Below are 27,493 nucleotides of genomic sequence, written 5' to 3'. Positions count from 1 at the left end.
TGAAAGCCATCATTCACCCAGACGTATCGAAGGTAAAGGCTAAAAAAAAAAATGGGGCGGTTGAACCAGAGTCTCTGAACACTGTTGCAACACGAGCAGGAATTCCATCTCCCTCTCCCACATTGTGTTTTGTTGTTGATATTGTGAGGTGGAAACTTTGAGGGGGGACAAAGCGGGCCCATCTCTCCCAGAGCTGTGACCTTGGGTCCCTGACAGATACAAAAGCGTCCGTGCAGGGCAGCATTCCTCAGAGCAGGTAAACAGAGCCTCCTCTAATCCCTCAGGGTCCCCTCAGTCTGCTGCAGCTCAACAACGGCTTTTACAAATGTTGACATTTGCAAACATGAACGGTCTGTGGCATTCTGGAAAACAAGAACTCCCCCAACGTTTCTAAGAGAGTTCTGCGAGCGGCAGCGTTTGGTTCTTTCCAGGTAACATTGACTCGTCTGTGGCAGCGACCAGCAGAGTTCAAGAACGGAACTGGTTAAGTTAGAGGGAAAGAAAACCCTCGAGGATCTGACACTTTACGAGGAGTCAACCATTTACAACTGTTTCCTCCATAACGATTAACTGAAACAGAGAACCGAACTATTTAACTAACAACGTGTAGATTTTTCAGATGAATTCTTGATGGACAAGATTGATGAGAGAGATCTGGAGACATATTGTGAACATTAATAAACATTTTTCAATGAAATAAAGAGGAAAAAAACAGGGTTTAAAACGTTTAAAACCCTCGAACACAACCAGTTAGGAGAGATCTCACTCTGAAAACATCTCTACATTACTGCTTGGACCAATATCACCACAATAACCCAACACTGAGCCGTTCGGCCACTTGTATTTATGTCTCAGACATCTGCCTCCAACCCAATGTGGAGAATCACACAAGTAACTAAATTAGTATTATGAGAATATTAGTAAGTCTATAAATCTGCATACGAGTCATTTTCCCACACTGAGTCGGGACACTTTGAAGAGGTCATCACATGATCAACAGGACTGGAGAAGAGGAAAACACAGTTCTGTTCCTGAAGTCAAGATTGTTCTTCCCTTGATTTAGATAATTATTGATTATTTTTAATTTGTTGAACTACCCACAGCTCAATAAACAAATTCATTTTTTATAAAACACCTTTCAGGGTGAATGTTCTGTGTCTATAAAGCTCTTTTCTAGTTTAGTGACAGCTCAAAGGGCTTTATAGTACAGTCACATTCACCCATTCACACACACACACACATTCACACAGTGCATCGATCTGCAGCACTTTCTCTGTGAGAAGGGGCAATTTGGGGTTCAGCGTCTTACCCAAGGACACTTCGGCATGCGGACCAGGGAAGACTGGGATCGAACTGCCAACCTTCTGGTTAGAGGACGACCGCTCTACCCTGAGCCACAGCCGCCCCAAAGGTGCTGCCTGTCAGCAGGATTAACTTGGGTAATCTCTCTCCCAACTCATTTTCCTTTAAGTTAGTTGAGAAATTAAAAATAAAACAAACCAAAAACAGAAACTTAGTTAAAGTTATTAGTTCTTCATTTTTAGGTTCATCAACCAAAGAAGAAGCTACTTCAGATTCAAGTCGTAAAAGAATTGACATCTAATTTAACTTCCTTGTTGGTTTTTTTCTAAGATTTAATTTATGGAAAATTTTAAAAAACGAAATGAAAACAGAACCAGTGCCATCGTGTCAAAAAGGTTTATTCTCTTCAGTTTCTGGTATCAGTTTCATCACATTTCATCTTTGTAAAAATACTGAATTTCCTTTTTTTTAAAAATCATGTTTCTTCTTTACAAAAGCAGTTTACAGTATCAGAAGAACTTTCACAGTGATTTCAGAGTACTCCAACATAAACACGGGGACTTCATATGATATGACATCAGTGCGAAGGGTGGAAACATACAACATGATGCTCTGTCAACAGTTTCAGTCAAATCTCAAAAGGTTGGACTTTGAGTCATCGCTTGGTGCATCGTATTGTACAAGATGACGAAACCACTGCAGTGTCTTTTTTTTTTTTTCGAAAAATCCACCCAAACAATGAAAGTCAAGAAGCTGGGATGACCTTTGGTGCAGTGAAAGAGTTACAGGCTCTGCTCTGTGAACCCGGCTGCCGTCACAGAGATGGAAACCTCCAGCCACTGGGCTGACAAACAATGGTAATCCAGGTGGGCCCCCCCTGCTTCATACAGGAGTCTTAAGTTCATTCAACAACGGCAGCATCGGGGAAAAGATGAGCAACTGTAAAAAAAAAATCAATATGCAAGCTGGAAGAAGAGCGATGACAGGAGGAGCAGTGATGGGAGGAAATGTGGGTGAGCACCATTACTCTGACTGTAGCAACGTCTATTCAGTTAGGGGAGGAAGTTTGAGTAAAGTCTTCATCCCAAGGCCGTGGGGCTGCGTCGCTGCGAAAGAATCCAGAGCGTGAAGTGAAGGAGTTAAAGCAGGAAAAGTGACAAAGCAGATTCATGGATAGAGCTGGTGAATGTCTCCTCCCGCCGATATGCTGCTGAAAAATGAACGCATTAATCCGGAGGTCATCGTTTGGAGGATGCGGTCACGTCAAGAGTGTTTTCATCAAACAAATATTGTGCGGCTTCAACCTCAAAACAGCCCAAAGTGCCGCACCACAAGTGTTTGGACCATACCAGTGGTTTGACATGATTCTGCTCAACCTGTCTATAGCTCTCATGTAATCAACTCTCCAGTACTGATGGGGGGGGGGGGAAACCACGAGAGGTGATTTGACAACATAACGCCCAAATCTGCTAGTAGAAAAAATATTCTATTGACTTTTGATATTTTTAAAATAAAGACAAACATAGAGATGACGTCCTGCAACTCCTTTAGCACAACGTAAACTGATCAGAGCCCTTCAACCGTTTTGGTGACGTGTTGTATTAAATAAATATATTTTATACCAGCAGGATAGATGCGTCTTCATTACCCGGGACATGTCATAAAGGATTTGCTAAAGATGAGTACATAAGAGCTAGAGCCAGTTTAAAAACAGTAACAAACTCAAATTTCACATATTAAAGATTTGTATAAGAAATGCAACGAGGAGCAAATTATGTTGAAGAACAATATCATAAAAACTTTATAAAGAAAAGAAAGAAAATGTGCAATTTGTTGAATAGTCAAGTAGCAAATTATGAATTATTCACAACCTACTTTGTTGATTTGATAAAACATGCCAAGCCCTTGGTATGGCCCCTTAACTCCCACTACACTGACGACTGCTTGTGACCTGAAGGAAAACAGAATGAAATGATTATTGATTCAGCCACAGTCTGCAAAATCACCTGGAAGAAAAAAGCCTGTTAGGTTAGTTGTATTTTGTGCAGATCCTAATCCAGCTACTGTTTCACATTTGACCCAGAGCCAGTATAAACATTCTGATACTCATCATCAGCAGCACTAATAATAAAGGTTTCTTATGGAAGCACATTTAAGCCCCGAACAAATCTAAAAGACGAGTTTTTCTGAATCAAATATCTAAATAATCTTCAATAACAATGAGGTGACTGGAAAAACACCCGGATATTTAAACAACCTCATTAAAATCAGTGAGCACAGGAAACGGCATCACATCTTAAAACTAAAGTTAGAAATTTGTCATGAATCTTAAAGTTAAGATACAAATAGATCCAATATGAATCTGTTCTGCATTACAAGACACTGTGTCTCATAAAATATCACTATGACTGGCATTGCCAATACGTTTTTTCAAATCCACAGGATTTACCACAACACTAAAAAGAAATCAAGCATAACCCACAACATTAAAGACAGTAAAACACACTGCAGGAGAACAAAAACTTCTACATCAGTTCAACTCAAAACAAAAGGATTCAAACATAAAGAAGTCAGTTTAGAACAAAAGCACAACATTCAAAAGACTTGAAAACCACCCGACCATCAGCTTTACAAGCCGTAAGAAGAAGTTTTAGGGACTTCGACACTTTTAAGACACCCTGTTCGTCCAAATACCCTCTGTGCTTTAGAGCGTTTTGAGAATCTAGTGACCCTCACTGGCAAGAATAACTTAGTGCAGCTTATTTACAACCTGAATAGATTCTTTAAATTATTTCAAGTACTAACTAATTTAAGGGAAATACCACCTTATGTATGAATTTTAATTCACATGTGCAGGAAAGACAAAAGGCAAATAAAACGACTTGTAAACCATCAACTTTTGAATCTCAAAAATTGAATCTGTGATGTCACCCAGATGCGCAGCCAGGATTTAGGGAGAGTAAATTAAAAACGTCAACGTGTTAACCATCCAACCAATTTTTCTTTCTCATTAACCCAGAAATATATTCCAGTAATTCTGGACTTATTCCTGTGTCGTTCTCATGTCCAGGAGCTGCACATCAGTCTGACAACAAGGTTAAATTTGCAGGGCAAAATCTCCCATTAATGATGATAAAGCAGACTTCAGTGGCATTCCCCTTAATCTTTATGAGGTAGCATTTCTTACCAGGCTATTTCTTAAAAACTTAAAAAACTATGAAGAATAAGTCCACAAAATATTTGTGCATTGATCCCAAAGTAGTAAATAGTTTTAAAAGTATGTATTGTATGTGTTGTAAGGTGAATACCTAAGATCTAATAGAAAAGGAAGAATATAAATGATTAAAATGTGGCACAAATAAGAGAGATACTTCATGGTAAAGGCATCAGACACATGGACATCACACACAATCACACGTCTTTGGGCTAAAGTTTGACCGGCTTTACATACCTGCATGTTCACGGTATATTGGCCATATTTTTATTTTCTTGTTTTCCCTATAATTTGATTTCAAATGTCTTATAAACAGAAATGTGGTCCAGTCATTTTGGCTCTAAATTCAAAAAAACAAAACACTTGTAAAATGATCTATGCCTGGACACATTAGCATATCCTTACATATAAAAAGGTTTAACTCGTTACAATATTAGTGAAGGAGAAATTAAAAAAAAAAAAAAAATGAACAGGATAAATATTGAGTTCAAGTTCTGATCTACTTATGTACATGATCACTATGAAGATAATGGTTGCCCCCTCACCTTCCTGCGCCACATCCCAAATGACCTAGGTACAGAATTCACTTTCTGGGCTTTAGTTATTTGTAAACCGGGTATGAAGAATATTTGAATATAAAGGACGATCTGTTCCAGTTTGACCAATCTTAAACACGAAATGTTGTGACTTAAAGAAAAATTGCCTGTTAATTACACGTTCTCACACACAAAAAAAAATTAGCCTTTAAAGATAATCATCATTATCGTTATTATTTAGAGCCCAGGACCTACAGTGAATGTCTATAACATGTTGTGTAGTATTTTTGGGTGAATTTATTTTATTTTCTCTCAAACACCTATATGACTATTTCAGTGTTTATGTTCAAAGTGCTATTCCAGGTTCATTATCCGGCTCATCGGTAAAACAACAAATTATCGCCTGACACAGATTCAGAGGAGTTGCTTCTGAAAGGAGAAAGCCAAATATATATCCAAGCTGAAATAATGTAAAGAAACGTGTGTATATCCTGAAAAGAACTGCGAGCAATTCTCTCTGATCGACCAAATAACACAAATATTTAATTCACCAACAATATATTTTAACTTGTCATTATAAAAAAACCTAAAAGAAACTTCCAAACACTCCCTCAACGCACACACAGCAAAAATTACAAAGCTCACTTCAACTCGAAAATCCAGACACACAACTAAAATAAGCATTTTACAAAATGCGTCCAGGTGTTAACAGTTAAAAGACCTCATAACAGAGAGAAACGCCAAATGACTAAATGTACCAACTTAAACGAGAGATATGATATGAACAATTTGTCCTAGAAGCTCCCTTGAAACTTAACACGCCGCAAAAAATACAGTCACAACCCCCAGGACTGCTGGGAATTCAAAAAAAAAAAAAAGAATGACATTTTGTGCTAATTTAGCTTCTGACACGGCTGCATGTCAACCCAGGCCACCACGGTGCCCGTATGCAAGTTCTCCACTAGGTAGCGCCATTCACCCCAAAACTGCTCTAAGACTCATCTCTACTTGAAGGCGGTTGGGTTAAAAAAAAAAAAAGTCCCAATAGTGATGAAATACTGCCATCTACAGGAGAAGAGGAACACTGCAACGTGAAAAGGCTGGGCACAATCTACCATAACTATCCGCCGCCGCTGCCGCCACCGCATGTGAACACAGAGCTACAAATAAAAGATGGAATTTTCACATTAGTGTTTCGAGTGTCGTTCTGCACTTTGCTTTCGTGAATATCACTGAGGAGGGGCGCAACCATTATCATGATTTGTTCTACTAAGTGTCCGTGTAAGATGCACAAAAAGATTCTTCACAAACTACATCAATGTACGATTTACTGTCCAGTGTCTCTCCAGTGCCACATTACAACAACGGACAATCGGTGGCCGCACAGAGGCGGCCTCGCAGCAAAATGTCTTTATGTTCATTGTCCCAAGTTGTTCAGAGATGAAGGACGAGCGATGCTTCTGTGCAGACGTAGATTGAGAGTGAGGTGAAGAAATACTCCTGTGTCAAGTTGGAGCCGTGCACGACAGGCGCCCACGTCAGCGGAAAGTGACGCCTTTCAACAGGATTCTCTGGCTCTATCGTGCCCCTCATCCATCAATCAGCGACACATCAATGTGGGACAAATCAATCATGTGCCTGTGTGGTAATTGTGATAACGTTTGAACCATCGTCTCGGAGGAAGAGAAACACTACACAGAAGCTACATATCATCATCAAAATGTAAACACCTAGCACAAGGTGTGAGCATTTAACTGAATGTGTGTAAGAGTGATGAAAATAGAAAACATTGATTACCGATGGAAGCTTATTTGAAAACTTTCTGCGTGCTGGGCGCTGGAGAATGTGGCGACTGCTTTCCTCTGCTGGGGCATCATTTTGAACATCTGCAAAAGACAGAAATGGAAAAGCACAAAATGAATAAAACAACATGCTCGTGTCATCCACAAGAGGGAGTGAGGGTGGTGAAGGAAAATTGATAAGCTCATTCGCGCTCACTGAGTACCTAATCACACCGACAGAGGGCGCTGTGGTATCATACTATTACTGCCACTGTGGTGGGTGCAAATAAATGTTTTCCTCACCAGTCATATAGGTTGAAAATGACATGTTAGTACATATGGTTTTAGTAATAACAGCTTTAACTCCACACGACTGCTGACAATATTATATGTTATACAAACTGAAAGACGTGAATTAATTCAAAATGAACGGAGATATAATACGTTTGCACACCAGTAAGTATTAAGTAGTATTAGTATGTAATAATAAAAATCGTCTGGTGCAAACCTCTATGGGGCCGATGGATCTGAGAAGGTTCATCAGCTGAGCATCAGTTGTGGATGAGGAGAGTCCCTCTATGGACACAGTGCAGCATTCGCCTTTTCCAACTCTTTGGCTCTGTCTGGTGGGCACCGGACGACCTCGACCCATCTGACCACCCGCTCTACCTCGGCCCCGGCCCGACACAACGACCTACACCAGCGCCAGGTGGTGAGGAAAAATTGCCGACATGAGATAAAATATATGGGGGAGGGGGAGAGAAGCGGAGAAAACACCGACCACATCTTATCCTGCTTAAACAGGCACGTTGATGTTTTAATCCTGCATTCAACCGTGTGGAGAGGAGCTATTCTACTTCTCAGCACAATAGAAAATTTTAAATTGCTTTGTTTTCCTCTCGCACCTCCCAGACGTGCCACGCTTTCACATGATTGACTTATCATTTTTGTACATTGAACATCAACATCACAACACGATAGATGGCATATCTTCATAAGAGCTTGTGTGTGAGAGGTATGTTTCTTCAGATGCAGAGGAAGAGGAGGGAGAGACCCCGAAAAGAGAGGAGGTAAAGGGAGTGTGTGTGTGTGTGTGTGTGTGTGTGTGAGTTGGGGGTGGGGGAACATTAAGGGAGAGGAGCCATGCAAGCGTTATGGTGGCAGCCTTACCCTGTCAGCATCAGTGAGTATGGTAACTGTGACAGCAGCCTGGTGGTGACAGGCGTGCAGAGAGGCCAGGGGACCTTGTGTAGCCCCCCGTGTTACACTGCTTTCAGCTTGTCAATACTGCTGCACCTGGCATACTGTCCTGTCTTATTACCACTACTGCTCGATTGGTATGTCTACTGAATGCCAGGGTAGTGCCAGCGGCTCAGGACAACTTTACAGGAGACACTTTGGCTTCTTTTATATCAGAACTGCCATTACCCCTACTGTCTGCACTGTTAATATATATATTTTAGGTGAAATAGTTACTGATGTCCACAGCACAGAGGGCCGCGAGAGATCCTCTACGACTTACCCTGTTTTGCTGCTGGTTGCCTATGCCCCCTCGGCCAGCCTGCGGTGTTCCGCCTGGTCCCTGTTGCTGCTGTCCTGCCATGGTAACCTTCCTTTGGACGCCCTGGTTGGTAGCAGTTGCCGGCCAGTTGCCTTGTTGCTGCGCTTGGCCGCCGGTGGCCTCAGGGCCCTTTTCATTCTGGGTGATGATGAAGGACAACACTAATTTAAAAACTAATAGCATTCACAGCCTCTATCTTAGTTCGCAGGCTTCACAAGCTCATGCTAACACAAAGCTTTTACAGAAAATATCACATTTATGGACAAAATGCAGAAATGCACAACTATTTCTTCCAAGTGAAAATGTGCCATCATTGGAGCTGGATCCCTATCACACACAGGCTGTGGGGAATAAAGATCAGCCCAACAAGGTGATGTTCTCATTATCAAATAAAGTCACAGCTCGACTCTGTTGACATGCGGGGAGGAATTGAAGGTCGTCTCTTTCCTGACTCTGCAGAGAGATGTGACAGATCAATACAGGAGAAGAAAAGAGACGATATCTCTGACCTGTCCCCAGTTGAGAGTAAATGGATTAATCCCTCCTATAGAAATCACAGCTCCTGATTGCACCCATCAAATGCTAAGCTGCATTACACTGGAACGACAGCAGCTCGATGTGTACCCCATCCCCCTAACACTCCCCTTCTCCCCAGCTTTTGTGTCTTGCGCTGCTTTGTATTATCCCTGATGAAAATATAATTTGCCTCTTATCTGTGTGCCTAAGCCATACAAATCCAAATCCTCAAAAGTGGCAACTTTCTTACACAGGTATTATGTTGCTCTCCCTTCAACCAAGAAAGATTAATTACAAAGCTCTTGGATTGGCATTCTTTTGTTGCCTTGCACCTGAGAGATGGGTTGATGGGAAGAAGCAAGTGAGGGATGACACAGGAAGAGAGCTAGCAAGACAGAATAAAAAGAGAGAGGAGATAACATTGTAGAGCTCCTGTTGATGACAGCGGAACAATGTGGGAGAGGGAGCATCTAGAGAATCTTGTTTTCACTGTGGCTACAGGCCTTAGCTGTGTCCTTCTGTTTCCATCTCTCTTTCACCACCTCACATCCCGCTACCCTTTTTTCTCCATGATGCCGTACATCAGATAGCTCTGCGCAGGTTTCCATTAAGTCACTGACACCCAGTTATCTTCATCTGCAGCCAGCCTGCGATTTTTGGCTCTGCCGCTTGATCCTCTGGGATGGAGTCAGAGAGCGGCTTATTTCAAATACTATCACATCCCACCAACGTGTCTCATCAGTGACAAGTATGAATGTTTAACATGCATGCTTTTGTGGTTTTTCAATAAAGATTAATGGGTAATTAAGGCCATGGCAGTATCAAGTGAGTATGAAATAGCAGGCAGTGTCAATTCTGGACTATTGGTGTTACTGTCATTCTTGTTTTATCCTCCATCTTTTTATTAAAAGAACACTCTTGTGCCCTTAAAAAGAGGATACCAACCTTTAAGAGCAGCGATGAGGTGTCCCCATCTCTACAGATAAATGTCACACCACTCTCTTTAATGTCTACAGCCCTTCTGTGTTCCCAGGGTAAAATGTGTGTTAAGGCACTGTGGCTTAAATACCAGGTACCAAAGCTTTAGAGAAGAAACTCTTAACAGATCAATTTTGTCAAAATGACACAGACATCATCTTGTCATTCCCATAGGTTAGATAGCGTTTAGATTACAAAATAGACAGTGTGAGGGCAATCAGTGGCATTTAAAACGGTTACATTTCAAAACTATGTACCTTCTCAGGCGAGTAAGTCAGTGGTAGAAGATAAAATAAATGTCGGACCGGAACACAAGGTTGAAAGATAAAAAAGAAATGATATGCTCACCGCTCCTGAAAGTTTGACGACTCTGACTTTTTGTGGCACCTGCTGACCTTCGTCGACAGAATTCTTTGCTCGCTGCATCACAGTTCGTTTAGCTCCAGGTTTTGGTCCTTGACTCTGAGCCAGTTCCTGAGCCTGGCCAGAACCCACTACAGGAATTACAGGTATGTTCTTCTGGATCTGACCGCCAGGTCTGTTTACGTTCTGCGGACCACTGCTCCTTCGTTGTTGCAGCTGCAGCTGATTTTGTGGGGGCTGGTTCCACTGCTGGTTGGGAACAGGCCCGGGTATCTGTGGCTGCGGGGTGCTGCCTTTCACCATCTGCAGCCTTGTCTTTACATTGGGACGTGGTGTGAGGGGCTGAGCCGCACCATTAGGAGGGATGGGATTGCCTTGATTAGGATTATTTAATGACTGATTTAATGGTTGTGGGGTTCTCTGAGGAAACTGTCTTTGTGGTTGTGGCTGTAACTGTTGCAGCTGTGTCTGTTCTGGCTGTTGTTGCAGCTGTGGTGGTGGATGTTGCCGTTGTTGTACAGGGTGTGGTTTCTGCTGATTTTGCTGTGCAGGTTGAATCAGTGTAGGAGTGGGTCCCTCAACTTGAGTGTTTGTCTGGGAATTAAGTCTTTCCAGCAGCTCCTTCTTTCTGACACCAGCTTGCATTTGCCTTCGCATCTCCTTCCTCCTCAGGATCTCCTCTCTCAGACGCTTCTGCTCCTCAATCTTCAGGCGATACTGTCGTGTCTCCTCATCCTCATTGGGGTCCTGTGGTGCAAAACACAAGCCGACAATATGACTGCCTGTCTCCACTTTTGTGAAGGGGCACCCCTGAGCCACTGTGTCCTATTTGAACAACATTACTTGGCCTAACACTCAGATGTAATTAACGTCAAGACCCAAGAGAAAAATGCAATAGTATCGATCTGCTTTTTCCAATGAAGGGAGACTATTGTTATTAACAACCTTATGATTGGGTTTTAATAAATGGGAGTCCTTCTCAGCACACTGATAAGCTGAGCTCACAACTTAAGCAGTCCACTGAATTAAGCAGGGGAAAATACTAAAAATGACTTGGTTTATAGAACAATTTCAGGGGAACATTTCAGACAACATAAGCAATTATATGAAATAATATTATGCAAAAAAGCTCAACATTTTATCATTCGTTTGTTTTTCTCCTCGTGTGTTAAAAAGCTGACCTGTGGTGGCGCGCTAGGGATTTCCTTGCGAACAACTGTCCTGCCTCCTCCCCCAGGCTGAAATTCAGTCCTGGCAGCAACTTGGCCTCTTCCTCTGCCACGGTCAGACACTGGCTGAGTGTTCTGCCCAGGACGCACCCCCTGTGTTGCCTTGGCAACAGGCCTGACGTTGGCGGCGGGGGAGGAGGCGATGCGGGCACTGTTCATGTTTGTGTTGCCAGGTGCTACAGGGAGCTCCCGTAGGTTGCTGTTGCGCTGCTGCATTTGTTTGGAGACAGGTGCGTTCTGAAGAAAGGGCAAAATGTAAACATTCAGGTCAATATACATCTAGTTCTTTGCATTTTCACTGTGAAATTTTGATTTTACTGAGGAAAGATGCTGACAGAGCAATAAAGAAATAATTTGAATGACATCGTGATGAAGTGTGGACCCCTGCTTTTCATCGGTTTGAGCATAAAATGGATAATATGCAAATATTGTAATAAACTAATATGTTAATCTCTCACCATCCTCTGCCTGTTGGACATGTTGCGCTGTTGGGGGTTCAGAGGACGGGGAGTCATCTGCCTGGGGCTTCCGTGTGCCTGCTGTTGATGGAAGGGATTCTGGGCATGGTGCATCATGGGGCGAGGTTCACCGAGATTTAGCTGTTGCTGCTGCTGATGATGATGATGATGGGGTAACTCCTGCCTATGATGTTGTTGCTGCTGCTGCTGGTGGTGGTGCATGGGCTGATGGGGTGGCAGTGAGTCGTGGTGTGGGAGCTGGGAGACCGGAGGAGCGTGCATTAAGCCCTGAAATTACAGAAAAGACGATATAACATGAGTAACAGGCAGAAATTAATATCCCACATAATTCTGATTCTATATAAATCAAAAACAGAATGACAATGCCTTCATTCATATATATTCATATGCTATGGCCTTTGCAGTCCACCAACACCATTAACACACCAAATGAGAATACAATTTGAAAGACTGGTGATCAAATCCCTCCAGTTTCCAGAGACTTGGAGAATCAATACCTGTCACATTGAAGCCGAGTCCCTTTGATTTGCCTGTTTCCCCCTTTTCCCATTTTTTCCCTAACAACAGTAACACTATCAGTTCTAACTGCCACTTTTTTCAATATAATTTCAGGCTAATTCTGCAAATAATTAACCCCGACGGGTACCCACATATATCCACATGGTTTCTACTACAATAGTGATTCGGTCAGTAGAGGGAGCTCGTGTCTATGTCTCGACAAAATGCTGAGATGCCAAACAGACATGAGTCTTTTTCTGTAACGCTTCAGTGGCAGTGAATATGATAACTAGTCTGGCTTATTCATGTGTACAGTACTCTAGTCATCGCTGTTGCCAAATCCATTTTAATAATCTAGAGAAAAGCCATACACAAATTCATACATTCATGGCAAAGAAAGCATCTGAATTTCATGCCAGGCTCATTAATAAAAATGGCAAGATTAGATTCTAAAAATAATCATAACACACAAGTCAAATAACCATATTTAGCGAGTAAATTCAAGACACAATTGGAGAAGAAATAGAAAAACAACACCCCAAACAGACACAACTACACTGACATCTATTAGTTATAAAAAATCACTTACTCTCAGTCGTACCTGCATTCCAAACTGAACCGGTGGAGGGGGAAAAAGGCTCCCCTGCTGGCCAAACGGCTGACGAGGGCCCATGAAAGGTCTGGGCTGGTTAGGGGGACCACCTTGTTGATTCATGCCGACCATCCCTTGGTGACCTTGATGGGGAGGGTGGTTGGGTCTCGGGGGTTCTCTTGGAAACAGTCCTAGCGGGCCCTGGCCCGGCTGGTTGAAGGCTGGTCCTGGTGGGCCAAAGCCCATGTGGCCCGGTCCGGGCATCTGCTGCTGCTGGTGGAGGTTGTTGCCGCTGTTCATCAGAGGGCTGTGGCCCTGGTGATCAAACATGTGCTGCCCTGGAAACCGTGTTGACTCTGTGCGCTCTGTGCCCACGCAAGAAAGACCAAACAACAACAACACCAAACAGAGATGTCAAGTTTTTTGTACTGGGAGCAAATTTCAAAACATCAGCAACTCCCTCTCCAGATGTATAGTGTTACAGAAAAGAAAAACGAAAAGAGACAACTCTATCAAGGTGAAATGGTAAACAACCAAATGGTTCGTATTTAATTCTGCATCAACACTGTGAAAGAAAAATCTCAGATATATATGTTTAATGCATGTTTCAAGTTTCAGAGGCTCATTCAAATGTATATATATATATACACATGCATTTAACATGAGCACTGCTAATAGAGCAGCACCAGAAAGCTAGCAGCATACCCTGTAGGTATACTGCATAAGCTGATGTCGAATTGGGTTAAACATAATAGTAAGAGAGCTTTGTAATCCTTGTCAAGGGTGGGTGTGAGTCTCACCTGTCATAAAGAGGGGCTCCCTGTCCTGGTTTCTAAAGGGCTCCATGTGATGAGGTGGCCGCTGGGGCTGACCAAAATTACCAGGCATGTGCTGCTGGAAGTCTCCCGGTCCCTGGGAAAACACAAATTTCATGAATTAGAGGCCATACTGGGAACTCAATAATCACAAACAAATTAAACTAATGAAGAATGGGAATTTGCTGTGGAGTATTGCATTGAGCAGGAAGCGCTTATAATTGAAGGGCCGGGGTCATTAAAAAGACAGAATCTTGAGTTGTAAACATCAATATGTATGCCAATATTAAAGAAACCCTTTAGCATGAATTTGTGAGCAAACCTGAATTAATTCTTTGCTTATGAACCTTCTAAAAGACTGTCTCTAACAAGGAAAGGCTATTTCAGGAGGGGATAAGTACCCTCATCTTTGTTTCAACTTCGTTTTCAGTTAGCATGTTCGACAGCTTTCACTGCATACACATTACTCCCCATCTATCTTCCAAGGAAAAGTAGATAACAACCCTTTAATCCCTCCTTGGAATTCAAATCCCCCTCATAACTGTCTCCTTTATTCTTTCAAATATCCATCTCTGTTGAAAAATTAACCTGCTATTCAACACGTGGCACTTCCACAAATGGGCTGCCTGCCTCCTCCAAGCCTATTGTAAATTACTTAAGATGCTATCAAGGCTTAATCCATCTTTATTCCACTGCTGTGTGGTGGTATTTAGAGAGAAGAGGTGTTTGAAAGCTGGAAGCCACAGTCCCAAAAACTTGCTTAACAGAAAGTTAATCAAAGGGGCTTACAAAGACAGGGGATCACAATGGGGGCCGCAATCACACCGCTCTAAAAGGTCAGACAGGCAGGTTTGCACAATGAGGACTCTGGTGTCCATGTAACGCCTCTAAAATAACACGGCTCATCCCCTCACTTCTAATCCTTGATAAGAAGGCTGCAGGTGATCAACATGTTACTGATGCAGGGAAAGCTCTTCGCAGTGAAGGGATAACCATGGCACATATAATAGAGGGGGCAATTGTCATATATTTAATAAAGAATGGACAACTCTGCTTTGTTTTGGGCTTTTATGTAAACTTCTTACAGCCAATAACAAAAAAGTTATGAAAGCCTTTTCTTTGTCTGCAGTATGTGATAATGGTTCATAAGAATAAGGATCTGTGACTGATCCCATCGACCATAAAGGAAGAGTTTAATTATGAAAATGCAGAATTTTCAAAAAGGTGTTGTATACTAGATATTACAATCCATACTGAAAATATTTCCAAAAAGTGTAATGGGTGGCATCTCTGTTTCATGTTTAAACTGAATGTCCTCATCTGAACGGATTAAATATTATAATATTAATTGGCACTGAGATTAATATTTAAAAACCCAGACTCCGCTAGCAAAAAATTCAATGCATTAATACTAGAGACAATGACCCCCCCTTCCCCTCGCCTGGTCTTTTAACAATTAAATTTGATGGGATGATAATGTATGATAATCATGAGTAATCAGGTGCCCACTGGTAAATGGAATGATGCTGCCTGGTCTGTCACCTGCATTTCAAATTGTGTCCTTGCCAACAGCAGCCTAAATGCAATTGACAGCTGGGGGATCCAACACTATGTTGTTCATCAGCCCAAACCTTTACAACCCCACATTCTACTGTGTGATAAGAGCCAAAACAGACCTCTGCTTCCACGCTATCGATATCTAGCAACATCACAGACCTTGGGGAAGAGGAATTGCCCAATCAGACACAGAAGGATGAAAAAGGGGTAATTTTTTTAATTTATTTTTTTTACAAAGATTGACTCCTATGTGAGAGCCTGGCTCATTTGGCAACGGGTTTGTAAATCCACATGATTGCAATTGGTTGCAGCTATTTTGCTATGGCTAATTTGCATAAATCCATATAAAATGTTCTTTCCAGGAAAATGTCAGTCAGTACCAGTGCCACCTGATGCCTGGGCATCATTAACTAGAAGGACAGAGTAACTTCAGGCACTTTGGCTGACTTGCTGGCAAGCCATTTCCCTCAATACAGTAATTACTTTAAAGGCATTTCTGTCATCTCTCGGATGGGTTCTTTGTGAGTGAAATAAAGGACCTTTTCTTACAAGAAGTCACTGACTTGAGATCCTGTTTCTCTGACATTAAATTCAGACTTCGGAATATATAGTGCAAAAAGGCAAGGGGCTCACAGCACAGCCATATCAAACCACTGCGATGTTTCATTAATTCAAATACCGTCCAAAAAAGGTCTCCATGCCTTCGGGACACAAACTTGTGGAAAGTGAATTTTAACTGGCAATATATCCTGGTTTCACAATTCCATTATGTGCCAAGCTGGGTGTAGTCTGAGCCCCAGCCCATCCATGAAGAGTTGCTAACTAAGTCCCGCCACTGCAGCCTCGACCTCCAAAAGTCTACTTGCCTAAAGCCCCTATCACGCATTTCCAGTTGTGCAGCCAGACTCATATCAGTGTTTACAGATTTGCTTTAACAGTATTTGGCCAGGGCAGGACAGTCTAATTGCCGTAGTGATATTACCCTTACAAAAAAGGGATGCTAACCGTGTGGAGAGGGAGAGAAAGTGAGGCAAGAGGGAGGGAGAGAGGAGCAGCTGCTACTCACAGGGAACCTCTGAGGACCCACAGCAGGTCTGGGCTGGCTCTGAGCAGGAGGCATCAAGGGCACTGCAATGAGAGAGGGAGAGAGCAAGAGAGAGAGGGTTGGAGGGGGAAGGGGGAGATAAATGAAAATGAGGGGCAGTAGGTAGAGAGGGTAAGAGTAGAAAGGGAGGAGAACGTTAGACATCTTCATGCTACATCTTAAATATGGTCTCAGAGCTGCTGCTCGTTTCTTTACACCTTGGGCACAGACCAGAGAGCTCAAAGAAAAAATAAAATACATGAGAATCATTTGCCAAATTCAACAAATAAACATTAATAAAAACATTTGCTGCTTGACAGAATGCAATTCAGAGACTGCAATTTCATATTCAAATGGGTTACTGTTGTTTGTCAGAATCTACAACTGGAAAACCTTCAATTAAATAAATATATAAACAAACAGAGACATACACAAACAGATGCACGTACACACACACTCACTTAATCATAACCAGAGGCAATCCCTGATCTTCCAGAACACGTATGACTCTCAGGAGCAAAACCCACACATGCACACTGGCACGCAATGATATACACACATATGCACACACACTGTTTGCTAACAAAATTTCAATCTTGGCCTGGACAGACAGGCCAGATAAACCCATCCCAGGGAACGAAATGGTGAAGCTGCCAGGAAAAAAATGAGGATAAACCCATTACTGGCTGAGAGAGCTATTCACTTGTCATTCAACCAAACAACAAAATGACATTCTAATCCAGACACTTTTCAGGACAGAGTAAGGATATCTGCCAAAACAGCATCATACACCTCAACTGAGGATTGTGCTGATAAACTAAGGCTGCACAATTTTGGGTGAAATGACTATTATGATTTGTATACTCAGGATAATGAATCTTAGAGAAACAATCTTTTAAATAAAACTATTTATTGCATTTTTATTTGTGACAGGTATTTCATTAACTTTTCACAGCCTGTTCATTATCATGTACTTCACTTAAATATGTATGACCAAAATAATAAACGGGACACCAAAGTGGCATTGATTGTTCATTAGACAGTTGCCTAATAAAAAATTATTATGTATTCTGCAAGGCTCACAATGCTTAAATAAGTATGTCATTTACATTTACTGTTTACATTGTGAGAAGCAGGTACCCTGACTGTGCAAAACTGCTCAAACTGACAAAATGATCGCATCTTTTTTTCCCCATCTTCCTGCAGAAAGTATGTAATGTAGTTATAAGAATAAAAGTGTTGCTCAAGAATCAAAAGAGCAATGATCTCAATACTGAGATCAGAAAATGTAATTGTGATTTAACTGTGCAGCCCCGTCACATCACTCTGTGTCTAAATATTGAATTAGTCCCTATTCAATTAATTATTTTAACATTGTACTTAATCCTCAACTTTGAATCCAAAAAGTTCCACATAAAAGATTTGTCTTTGTGTCTTATATCCCTCTCTGACATTATGCCTTTGTATAGTTCAGGACGTTGTGTAAATTCAGTTTGGTTGGGACAAATTGTGGATGTGATTAAGAGAGTTTGGTTTATTAAATAGAATCACCTTGGTGATACAGAGATAGCAGAATTGTTGATTGAGATTCAAAGATCACAGTTTTAATATCACAGAGTGCTGTGGTGGATCCAGAGAAACACTGCAGTAGAAGTCACTGAAGTTAAATATGAAAATCATTTGAGTGAAAGTTAATTAAGTTACCTTGTACAGAGGATGACGTGGGCCCTCTGAAATGGGGGTTAATGTGGATGTTTTTGGGCTGTGGAGGTTGCTGCTGGTGATGCTGGGGGAAGTTAGGTGGCGGGGAGCTCATCATTCGTGGTGGCGGCTCCATCTGGGGCCTCATCGGTGGGGAGCGGTGAGCCATGTGCAGGGGGATGAGTGGCTGAAGGGGCGGCTGGGACAGTGGGCGCCCATGCTCTTGGAAGGGAGGTGGTCCTCTTGGACGCGAAGGGTGGTGGTGCTGCTGGGAGTGCATTTGCTGCTGATGAGACTGATGAGGAGGAGGCATTCGGGAGGACGGCTGCTAATTGGAAGGAGATGGGGAAACGGAGAGGAGGGAAAAACCAAAACAACCTGTCAAAACACATTTCTTTCTGGGAAGAATCTGATATCATTGCTCGCAGCCATGCGATGACACGCCAACAAGTCAATTCGACAGCAAAACGGAAGATTGTATCCTAAAGTGATTTAATGCATCTCCCCTGAAGATTAAAAGTCCATGAGTTTCTTTTAGAAATTATACAGTTACATAAACTTGATGGCAACCTTGGTGGGATCACAAACAAAGTCAAGTAATTAAAACGTGACTACAACACTGTATTAAAGAGTACAAGCATTCATTAACAGTGGTCAGTACATTCTTTGTGGTATATAATCCATCTGCATCTAAATTGTGATTTACTATGTTGAAGTTTAGTTTTTGTTTTAAAGCCTATTATCATTATCAACGTGACCCAAAATAATGAAATGAAGAAATGTCACGGAACCTTGAGAGGAATCGCTTTAATTCAATTGTTTCAATGGTATTTTATCATTTATGTAAAACACTGTTTTTGTGCATTTTTACATGATGCAGATTTATTAATATGTGGTTTAATTAAGTGATCAAATCAAGATACTGTAAAAAAATAGAGATGTAGTATCTTTATATGATGACGACAAGTCGCAGGCCTTTTCTGAAATATCCTCCACTCTGTTCCTGAGGATCATCGTCTTTGTTATTTAAGTTACATGTTTGAAGTGACTTAGATTTCACAGGTCTTGTATGAACTGATGAGCCATGTAACTCCAAGGATTAAATGGATGGATTGACATCAAATAATAAAAGTCTACAAGGAACTAAATCCTGGGCAATGAACAAATTTAATTTGTATCCTACTGCCTGAGCAGACTACCGCCACATACTTTGCTCTAATCCAAATATCAACATTGATACAGGGAAGCTGAGTGTTTTGACTTTTTTCATGCGCCAACGACCACTGCTTTAGAGGTCTCAGACAGTTTGAAGATCAGCAGTGAACAAAACATGTTTCAATTTCAAGTACAAAGCAAACAAGCTTTGTATCTGTGGTGCATAGAAGAAGGGGAAAAAGTAAGTAATTTTAAATCATCTTAACCAGTAAAACCAACACAGTCCATTTAGCTTTATACATTATCCACTTAATGTTTTTCAGTAGTTTACCTGCATGCCAATGTTTCCTATTAGCGGTCTCTGGTCATTCATTCTTCCTCTGTGTCCTCCTCTAAAATCTCCCATTCCGAAGCCTGGGAATCCTCCTCTTCCTCTATTTCCTCGAGCTCCTCCTCCTCCTCCTCCTCTACCTCGACCTCCGTAGCGGTTTTGTCTCTTCTGTCTTTCCTGTTCCTCAAACTCCCTCAGATCCTGCTTGGCTTTCTCCGACAGTTCTGATGAAAAGTTGAACAGAAAAATTGAGCATTTGTAGATTAACTGTCTGGTAAAGCTTGAATTTAGGACAATGTATATTGAAGTAAACTCATTACAGATTAGTTAAGGTCAGAAAATATTTGGGTATTCAGTATAGTTGTCAATGAATCGAGCACAAATTATGCCCAGCAGGAAACATTGCTACCTAGTGTTTCTGGGATATTTCTCCTGTTACTGCCGGCATCAGCCAACCGCACAACAGCGCCGTCCTTTCTCTCTGATTTGAACCGTATGCGACCGGACTCTTCATCTTCCTCATCCTCCTCATCTGATTCCTCCTTTGTTGCCTCTTCGGGTATAGCTTCATTTTCAACCTAAGGAAAAATTTTCAGAGGTTGAAAACAAATGTCAACCATTGCAACACAATTCTAATCATAACCACATATATTACATCATATCTTTGGGTCTTCCACATTGAGACAGACAGAACAAGACATTTAAAGCCGAAATCTAAAGTTGAATTTTTCGGAAATTGTGAATTTTGTTTAGTTATACAGACAAAGTGATTGAGAAACAGCAGTCAACTGAATAATTACTTCTTTTTTTTTATATATATATATTTAATCTCAGTTAGTCTAAAACATATCTTAAAATGGATTCAAAACATGAAACTACACTACTTTGAATACTGCGCAATTATGAGTAAAAAAAAAGAATTGGTGGTTAACTGTCTGCACCACCTTCACCAGGATTTTATTTTTTTAAATGTCATTGATCTACAGAAAGTGTTAGTTTTGTTTGCAGGGTCTTCTCATACCTCCTCTGTATCAAAGACCTGTGAGCCCTCTGCAGCATCTTCCTCCTCCTCTTCCTGCTGCTCTTCTCCCCCCATCTCCTCGGGGGCCACCTCCTGTTGGACTCCGTGTTCATCCAGAGGCTCGTCATCATAGGAGGTTTGATATTCATTACCCTTCAAAAGATCACATGGATAATAAGTATTGATTTTTTTTAAAGTAATAACAATGCTATGATAAGGATCAGCAAAGGCTGACTGCATTTCAGCCATTGCTGGAAAATAATATTTTATTGTGTTTCTGTTTAAATTAAAAACATCAATTTCTGCCGAGCAATGCTTTTACGATGTGGGGCAAATATATACAAGCATACAAAATGCATTACGAGTTAAATTAAAATAGAACACATGAAATACAGAGGTATGTTTTTAACCTTTTTTGCTGACTAAAATAAAAAGGGGAACTTAAATAAGATATGCATATATATTAATGAAGAGAAAATGGAAATATAACGACAAAAATCATACAGGGCACAAAAGCAAACATTAAAATGTTATGGAGAGAATTTTGGGGAGGCATCCTCTAACCCCCCCTTCCCAACCCAAATTACCATAACAGTGGGGGCAAGCCTTCATTACTATTCCTGACACCATTTGAAATTCAATGAGATGTAAATGTTTGACATGATATACAGAAATGCAGGCACAGATAAAAACACTCCTCCCCGCTTCAGTGATGGTGAAAATATCATTGACTGACTCCTCGCAAATCACTCCGTTATTGGCTGCACTGTAAGTTCATGACTCGGTGCCCAAAACATGGCACAGATGCAAACATTCCAGGAAATGACAAACCGTTTTTTCCCCTGACTCCATAACAAGATTTCAGTATAAGACATGATACAATCACTTCATATAAAACCACATACACATCCGAAATCCAGTAAACAAAGGGGCTGCATGACTCGTATAGCAGTTGCTAGTTATTCAAACATCATATCTGCTTAACATCCACTAACAAAAATCCATTGCTAAATAAGGTCAGACCGTAGGTCACACAATGGTGTTTGGTGTTGCGCTCCATTAACCTGAAAAACAGCAGCACACATTAATGCAGAAAAGAAAAAAAAACACTCCGTAAACCTGATAGATGGACAGGCTGCCCCAAGGGAACACAACGGCTTAATCCTCCTGTTCCACATAGTACTCATTGAATACCACGGTGAGCAAAATGTCATGGCCAGGCAGTTTAGTGACCTTGTAAACTGTTATTACACATAGCATAAATACACATCCACAACTGCAGACGTTTCCCGAAACTGAAAATAGACATCCATTCGTTCTGTGCACCCTTAGTAAGAAGGTCAACATCTTATCTTTGTTTGGAGAGAGGAGGCAGGCTAATATATCTCTGTCAGGTGCCAAACACCATCACACCTCAGTAAATGGACCATAACGGACATTTGCACATGGATCTCGTCTTATCTTTGATCCTCTTAGTCTGGGCTAAGAGGGAAGGGAAACCAATGAAAGGGAAACTCGCATCAATCATTAGAAAACTGGATGGGGTGTCCCCAGGAAGGTCAATAATCTTTTCACCTGCACTGACTTTATCAGATCCAGTCTAAAGCCTGAGATAAAAGCCCCCCACATTAACCTCCGCCGATTGGCAGCACATCTCCTCGACACAAAGCAGCTTCTTACTCCCCTAAAGATACACAGCCCAAGGTCACAATGGCACAGGTATTTGGAGACGACAGCAGAGAATTACTTCACAGCAAACAAGCCGTCAACACAAACTTCGTCAGCAAGATGGAGAAATTAACTGGCAGGAAGTGATAGTGAATCTCATCCTCCCCTGGCCAAAAAAAACGCCAACCAACATCTCCTTCCCCTGAATAGATTTTCAGTCCTGACTATCCGTTTACTGACACAAGAAAGCTGACATTATCTCTTGGATTGAGTAGAGCTGGACAGAGAAAGAAGTGGGAGGACATGTGTGTTTGCATCCGCTGGCTTTTACATGTGAGATGGTAAATGTGAAAACTCACTTGAAATTCCCCATCTAAGGGTTCATTGATTTGGATGTCTAACACTTCATCCTGGTAGCCATCTTCACCCTCTGCGAGCTCTCCAGTGTAATCCATCTGGTCTTCAGGCATCCCAGCGTTGTTGTCCTGGCTGTATTCCTCTGTGTACTCCTCTTCCTGGTACCCCCCCTGCCCTACATCCCCTTCTTCGCAGCCCTCTGCACCCAGGTTCACGATGTCATCTGTGTAGTCTGCTTCCTGCAAGTTGTCCTGCTGGTCATAGGATGTGTCCATGTTGTATGTGGCATTGACGCTCAGGTCCTGACCACTAAACAAAACAAGCACAACATTACACATCCGGAAAACAACAAATGACATATGATGGAAACATATGTAAAATGTGGAGCTTCACTCTCTTTACTTTACAACAGAAACTACAAACAACACTGATGTAATCAGCTTACCCCATATCATCATCATCACTTTGTAGAAGGTCGTCATTTAACTCTTCATCTGAGACTTCTGATGGATTCTGAAACAAAAAATAAAGAAATATTTTCTTCTGCTCCTTAAATGTTTTATTCCTCTCTTCCTCGGCCTGTGTTTGTGCGTGTGGTGTGGGGGAAGGGCACCACCTCCAACCCCAAAGGATGCTTTATTCCCATGTGGTGCAGGCAATCTGGGCAGGTCAACACAGTTCTTTTTTGTCCACTGTACTTCCTCCTGGTTCACATCAACAGTTCCTCCTGTGGAGGAGCCACCTGCTACAAGCCCACTGCTCACGTCTATTTTCTAAAATGTTCTACCAACAATAACACCCAATGTTGTAGATGTTATTTTCCACTTCCTGCCCATGCTGACAAGGAAAGTGCTTCATGTGGCTAGCATAAAAATCTACTTAAATAAAAGATATTTTGTTTCATCTTACCTTTTTACCTGAGAGCCAATCATCCTCCAACAATTCCTCTTCCAAATCACTTTGAAGAGAAAAAAAGAACAATAACAGGTTAGCCGAGTGTTGTGTCTTCATCCAAATTATACAGTATACACCTTATGCCATACTTTTACAATCCTTATTCTTATATCAGTAAAAATGTTTTGGGTTAGCTGGTAGTTTGATATTTTGAATATTTTTCAGCCAGAAATATTGTAATGACAGCATTTCAGTTTTGAATACCATCTGCTGATTTTCAAAAGTATGACTTACTATACACTAAGATGATTACTTCCGATAATTGCTGTTATTTTAAGTAGAAGATGTGACTAGATAAAATATGTCACAAAGTCAGGGAAAGATGTGAAAGAGTTAGGAAGGAAAAGAAAGAAAAACCGCAGTGCAGAGAAAATACAACTCCACTTAGACTCTACATTTTTATAAACCTTAAAACTTAATTTGTAACAGAAAATATGCACAAAATGTACGGTACTATAGCAATGTCTTAAAATTGACAAATAAAGTAGGTTGTGAGTAACAAACAATACAGTACTAATAAAGCTCAGTAATACTTGCTGTAAACATGAGAACATAGAGAATGATTTACCTCTCGAGATCATCATTTTCGCCTCTCCTCCTACGTGACCGCTCAGCACCTGGTTTGTCATATTCGCCAAAGTCATAATCTGCAATAGAAAGCAAGTTTTACTTACAGATTCAGTCCAGCACAATGGTTTATGCAAAAGATGCGTCATCATCGCAAGGTGACGTCACGTAATTGTACGGCAAATGCAAAAACGCCATTTTCACCAACATGAGACCAGAAAACTTTCATGACTGAATCCAAATGGAAAATATATTTGACTAGAAAGAGAAAGAAAAAATAAATTAAAGATTGGACAGAAATAAAGTTGCTAAAGCCTTAGCGCACATCATGTTGCCCATCCAGTATTTGTGTTTGTAGTTACACCTGATTCCCAACAAGAATATATTTTCACAGTCATCTGCCAAACTAGCTGCTGCTTATATCATCATACTCATTTTTACAGGTTTCCCCACTGTGACTTTTGGCATACCAGAGTATAGATCTAGAGAAAGAATAATAGATCAAGCAAACTTGATTCTTTCTAAGTCACATATCTTGAAGAAAAAAAACGTGGAACCAACGCATATACACTCTAGGAATCCCCTGAAAACTACATTATGTTACACAAAATATCATCGTAAGTTCAATTAGAAACTGAAAATATCTCAATCCAGGATGGGCGCAGTCACTTCCACTGATTGTGTGAGTTAAATGGCTATGGTTAGTGTCACCCTGAAGAAACACCAGTAACCACCACTGGTTGACTTATCTTGTTATTGTTATCATCCTGAGGCCACTTGGTTTTTGACACAGACATTTACACAGTAGGAAAAACACAGGTATTATCAATATAATCCAGAATGGCTTTATTTTATATTCTGCAAAACAACTTCTGCAAACAAGGGCTTCAACCCACAAACCTCTGTAATTATATAAATTGACCTGCAAACTTGGCACATCCTTTTAAAATACACTGATAATCAAAGTATTTGTAAAGACTACAAGAACAAGCAGCACAGTTTGTACAATGGTGAAAAGAAGCCACTGTATGTTTTAACTAGGATTAATCACAGCATGTCAAACTGCGTTCTTCTCCTGTATGTTTGCTGTAGAGTTTTCAGAAGTTGCACAAGTGTGGGTAGGCAACTCGACTTGCTTGTGCTTCCTGAAGATGTTGACAGTTTTTACCATGAAACCTCAGATTGTTCAGATCAGATCTGAAGAAGCATCTTGGGTGAGAAGAGAAAACATCTTCAAGAAACAGAAACAAGTCGAGTTGCCTAAATAGACATGTACAACATCTGAAGATGCCATGACCTGGATGACTGATGATCTCCACAGAAATGGCAACTCCATCATAGATGAGAGCTTGGCTTGTGTGAATGTGCACCCAAACATTTTGTGGGAAATGTGAACCTGCAAAGAAACTGAGCCATGACACTGAGGCTACAAGCAAAACACCAGGACACTGAGAGCACAGCAGCCAGAGAACTGGGTGTTCTTTCACAACAACGTACGAATCAAGGTTAGCTAGCTTGCTCTGTAGCCACAATTCAAAACATTGGCACCCACTCAGTCATTCAAGTATGGACCTTGACACTTCATAATGTTAGCTGAGTAGCTAGCTCATATGCTAACAAACGCAGCTGCCAACAATCACAAGCGATAAAACATGGATGAAAATCATAATCCTACTGTCAGTGTTAGCCAGTGGAGTGGCCCTGAATGAATTTACTCCGATTGGGTTTATTTTGAGGCAGAAAAAAACCCGTGTCAATACAAGTAATGTGTTAATGACAAATGATAACAAGATAAAGTCAACCAGTGGTGGTTAGAGGTGTTTCTTCAGGGGGGACGCTAACCATAGCCGAGGTCTGACTTGAGGCCTACAGTTAGCCATGTTGGCTAACTTAGCCAGCCGCATAGTTACCCTGAAACCATGAATTCACAGCTTATTTAGACAAAAATAATAATTCGCTAAACACAACCAAGCTTTGACCGGTTGCCTGGATTCACGAAAAGATGTGTTTTTTCGTATGCGGTTTCCAGCAGCGAGTCGCGTTAGCTACATCGGCTAGGCTAACGTAGCATTATCGAAAAAAAGGTTCTCACCCTGAGCGTTGGCCGACATCGTGCACCCTTCGTCCCGCTCACAGTCTTGACTACAAGCGCGTGGGTCGCATTTAATCTTTCGTGTTTTTTACTCGGGCGAAAACACAGATTTGTGATTCGAGGCGCCGAGCAGCGTCTATGCGACAGTGGTTCTCTTCCACGACCGGAGCACAAACATGGCAGCGCTGAGGTTGATGTGATGATGCATTGTGGGAGGGAAACAACACCACCACCCTCCTCCTCCCCCTCCCTTCCCTCCACCCCGGGTTTTGCAGCACAGGGTTGTAAACACACATATCTATCATTGAGGTGTCTGAACTGCACAACTGTGGTGCATTAGGCCTGTATGAGGAAAATGCATTTGTTGGATGAGTCGAATTCAAATTTTGCTCCCATAAACGTGCGTCATCACCAGACTTATTGTGTCTAGAATTTTTATTTTTCTTCATTTTGTTTTTCTTTGCTTTTCTTAGTCACAAGCAACAATCTGCTTTGTTTATTCTAAGTCTTTCCCCTTTTCCCAACAACTTTATCTTGTCACCCAGTGATTTATTTAACCCAGTTTATTCTTCAAGGTGAATTCATTGTGACTCCTCAGTCACAAGTGAACTTCTGAAGTTCTCACTTGATCTCAGACCTATAATTGTTGCATCTGAGACTATTATTTCAGATTCTCACCATAGAAGGTTCTTGTATCTCAGCAGTGAGTGAGTCCTCAATTCTTCAAACTGTTTATGGTAGGTTGAGGCTGGACCAGGATGATCAGTCTCCGGCTCAGAAAAACTCACACTTAGTTTTAGTTAAGTTCTCAAAATTTCCTTTGACAGTTTTATTACATTTATTATGCCTTTGCAAAGACAGAACACAGAGCACAGAATGTTGCAAAGTGTGATGCAGACCGAGCCGCAGTGCTGATATTAATTAAAACACAGTCTGGATCTGAGATAAGTATAAAAGCCAAGGCTGTGAATTATCAGTTGGTGAAATGGCTGAAATGAACTGCATGTTGCACATTCAAGGGTATTTAGTATGAGAATAGTAAAAATGCCATATGCCTTCCACCAAGTTTCATGGTAATACATCCTGTAGTTTCTGTGTAATACTGATAAAAAAACAAACGCCAGTGAAAACATAACCTTGGG

General features: G+C 41.3%; 1 protein-coding gene across 4 annotated transcripts; it reads right to left on the bottom strand.

Moving 5' to 3' along the window:
• Positions 1–1,684: 1,684 nt before the first annotated feature.
• On the bottom strand, positions 1,685–26,560 carry rbm33a (RNA binding motif protein 33a). 4 transcript variants are annotated; one of them, XM_020087592.2, is made up of 19 exons: positions 26,352–26,560; positions 24,261–24,339; positions 23,648–23,696; positions 23,184–23,251; positions 22,741–23,047; positions 20,714–20,866; positions 20,102–20,270; positions 19,693–19,916; positions 18,210–18,534; positions 16,488–16,549; positions 13,850–13,961; positions 13,047–13,414; positions 11,939–12,226; positions 11,433–11,717; positions 10,237–10,998; positions 8,356–8,532; positions 7,342–7,527; positions 6,850–6,938; positions 1,685–6,690 (listed from the first exon to the last, which is right to left on the bottom strand). In XM_020087592.2, the coding sequence occupies exons 1-19, from the start codon at positions 26,368–26,370 to the stop codon at positions 6,642–6,644; spliced, it is 3,771 nt and encodes a 1,256-aa protein (XP_019943151.2). In that variant the 5' UTR covers positions 26,371–26,560; the 3' UTR covers positions 1,685–6,641. The 4 variants fall into 4 exon arrangements, with proteins under 4 accessions (XP_019943151.2, XP_019943153.2, XP_019943152.2 ...); XM_020087594.2 differs by having other exon boundaries at positions 13,059–13,414; XM_020087593.2 differs by having other exon boundaries at positions 18,210–18,531.
• Positions 26,561–27,493: the final 933 nt, after the last annotated feature.

This window comes from Paralichthys olivaceus, chromosome 17 (genome assembly GCF_024713975.1).
Source record: "Paralichthys olivaceus isolate ysfri-2021 chromosome 17, ASM2471397v2, whole genome shotgun sequence".
NCBI lineage: Eukaryota > Metazoa > Chordata > Actinopteri > Pleuronectiformes > Paralichthyidae > Paralichthys > Paralichthys olivaceus.
The sequence above is the reverse complement of the archived record's forward strand: the minus strand, read 5'-3'. Positions and strand labels throughout refer to the sequence as shown.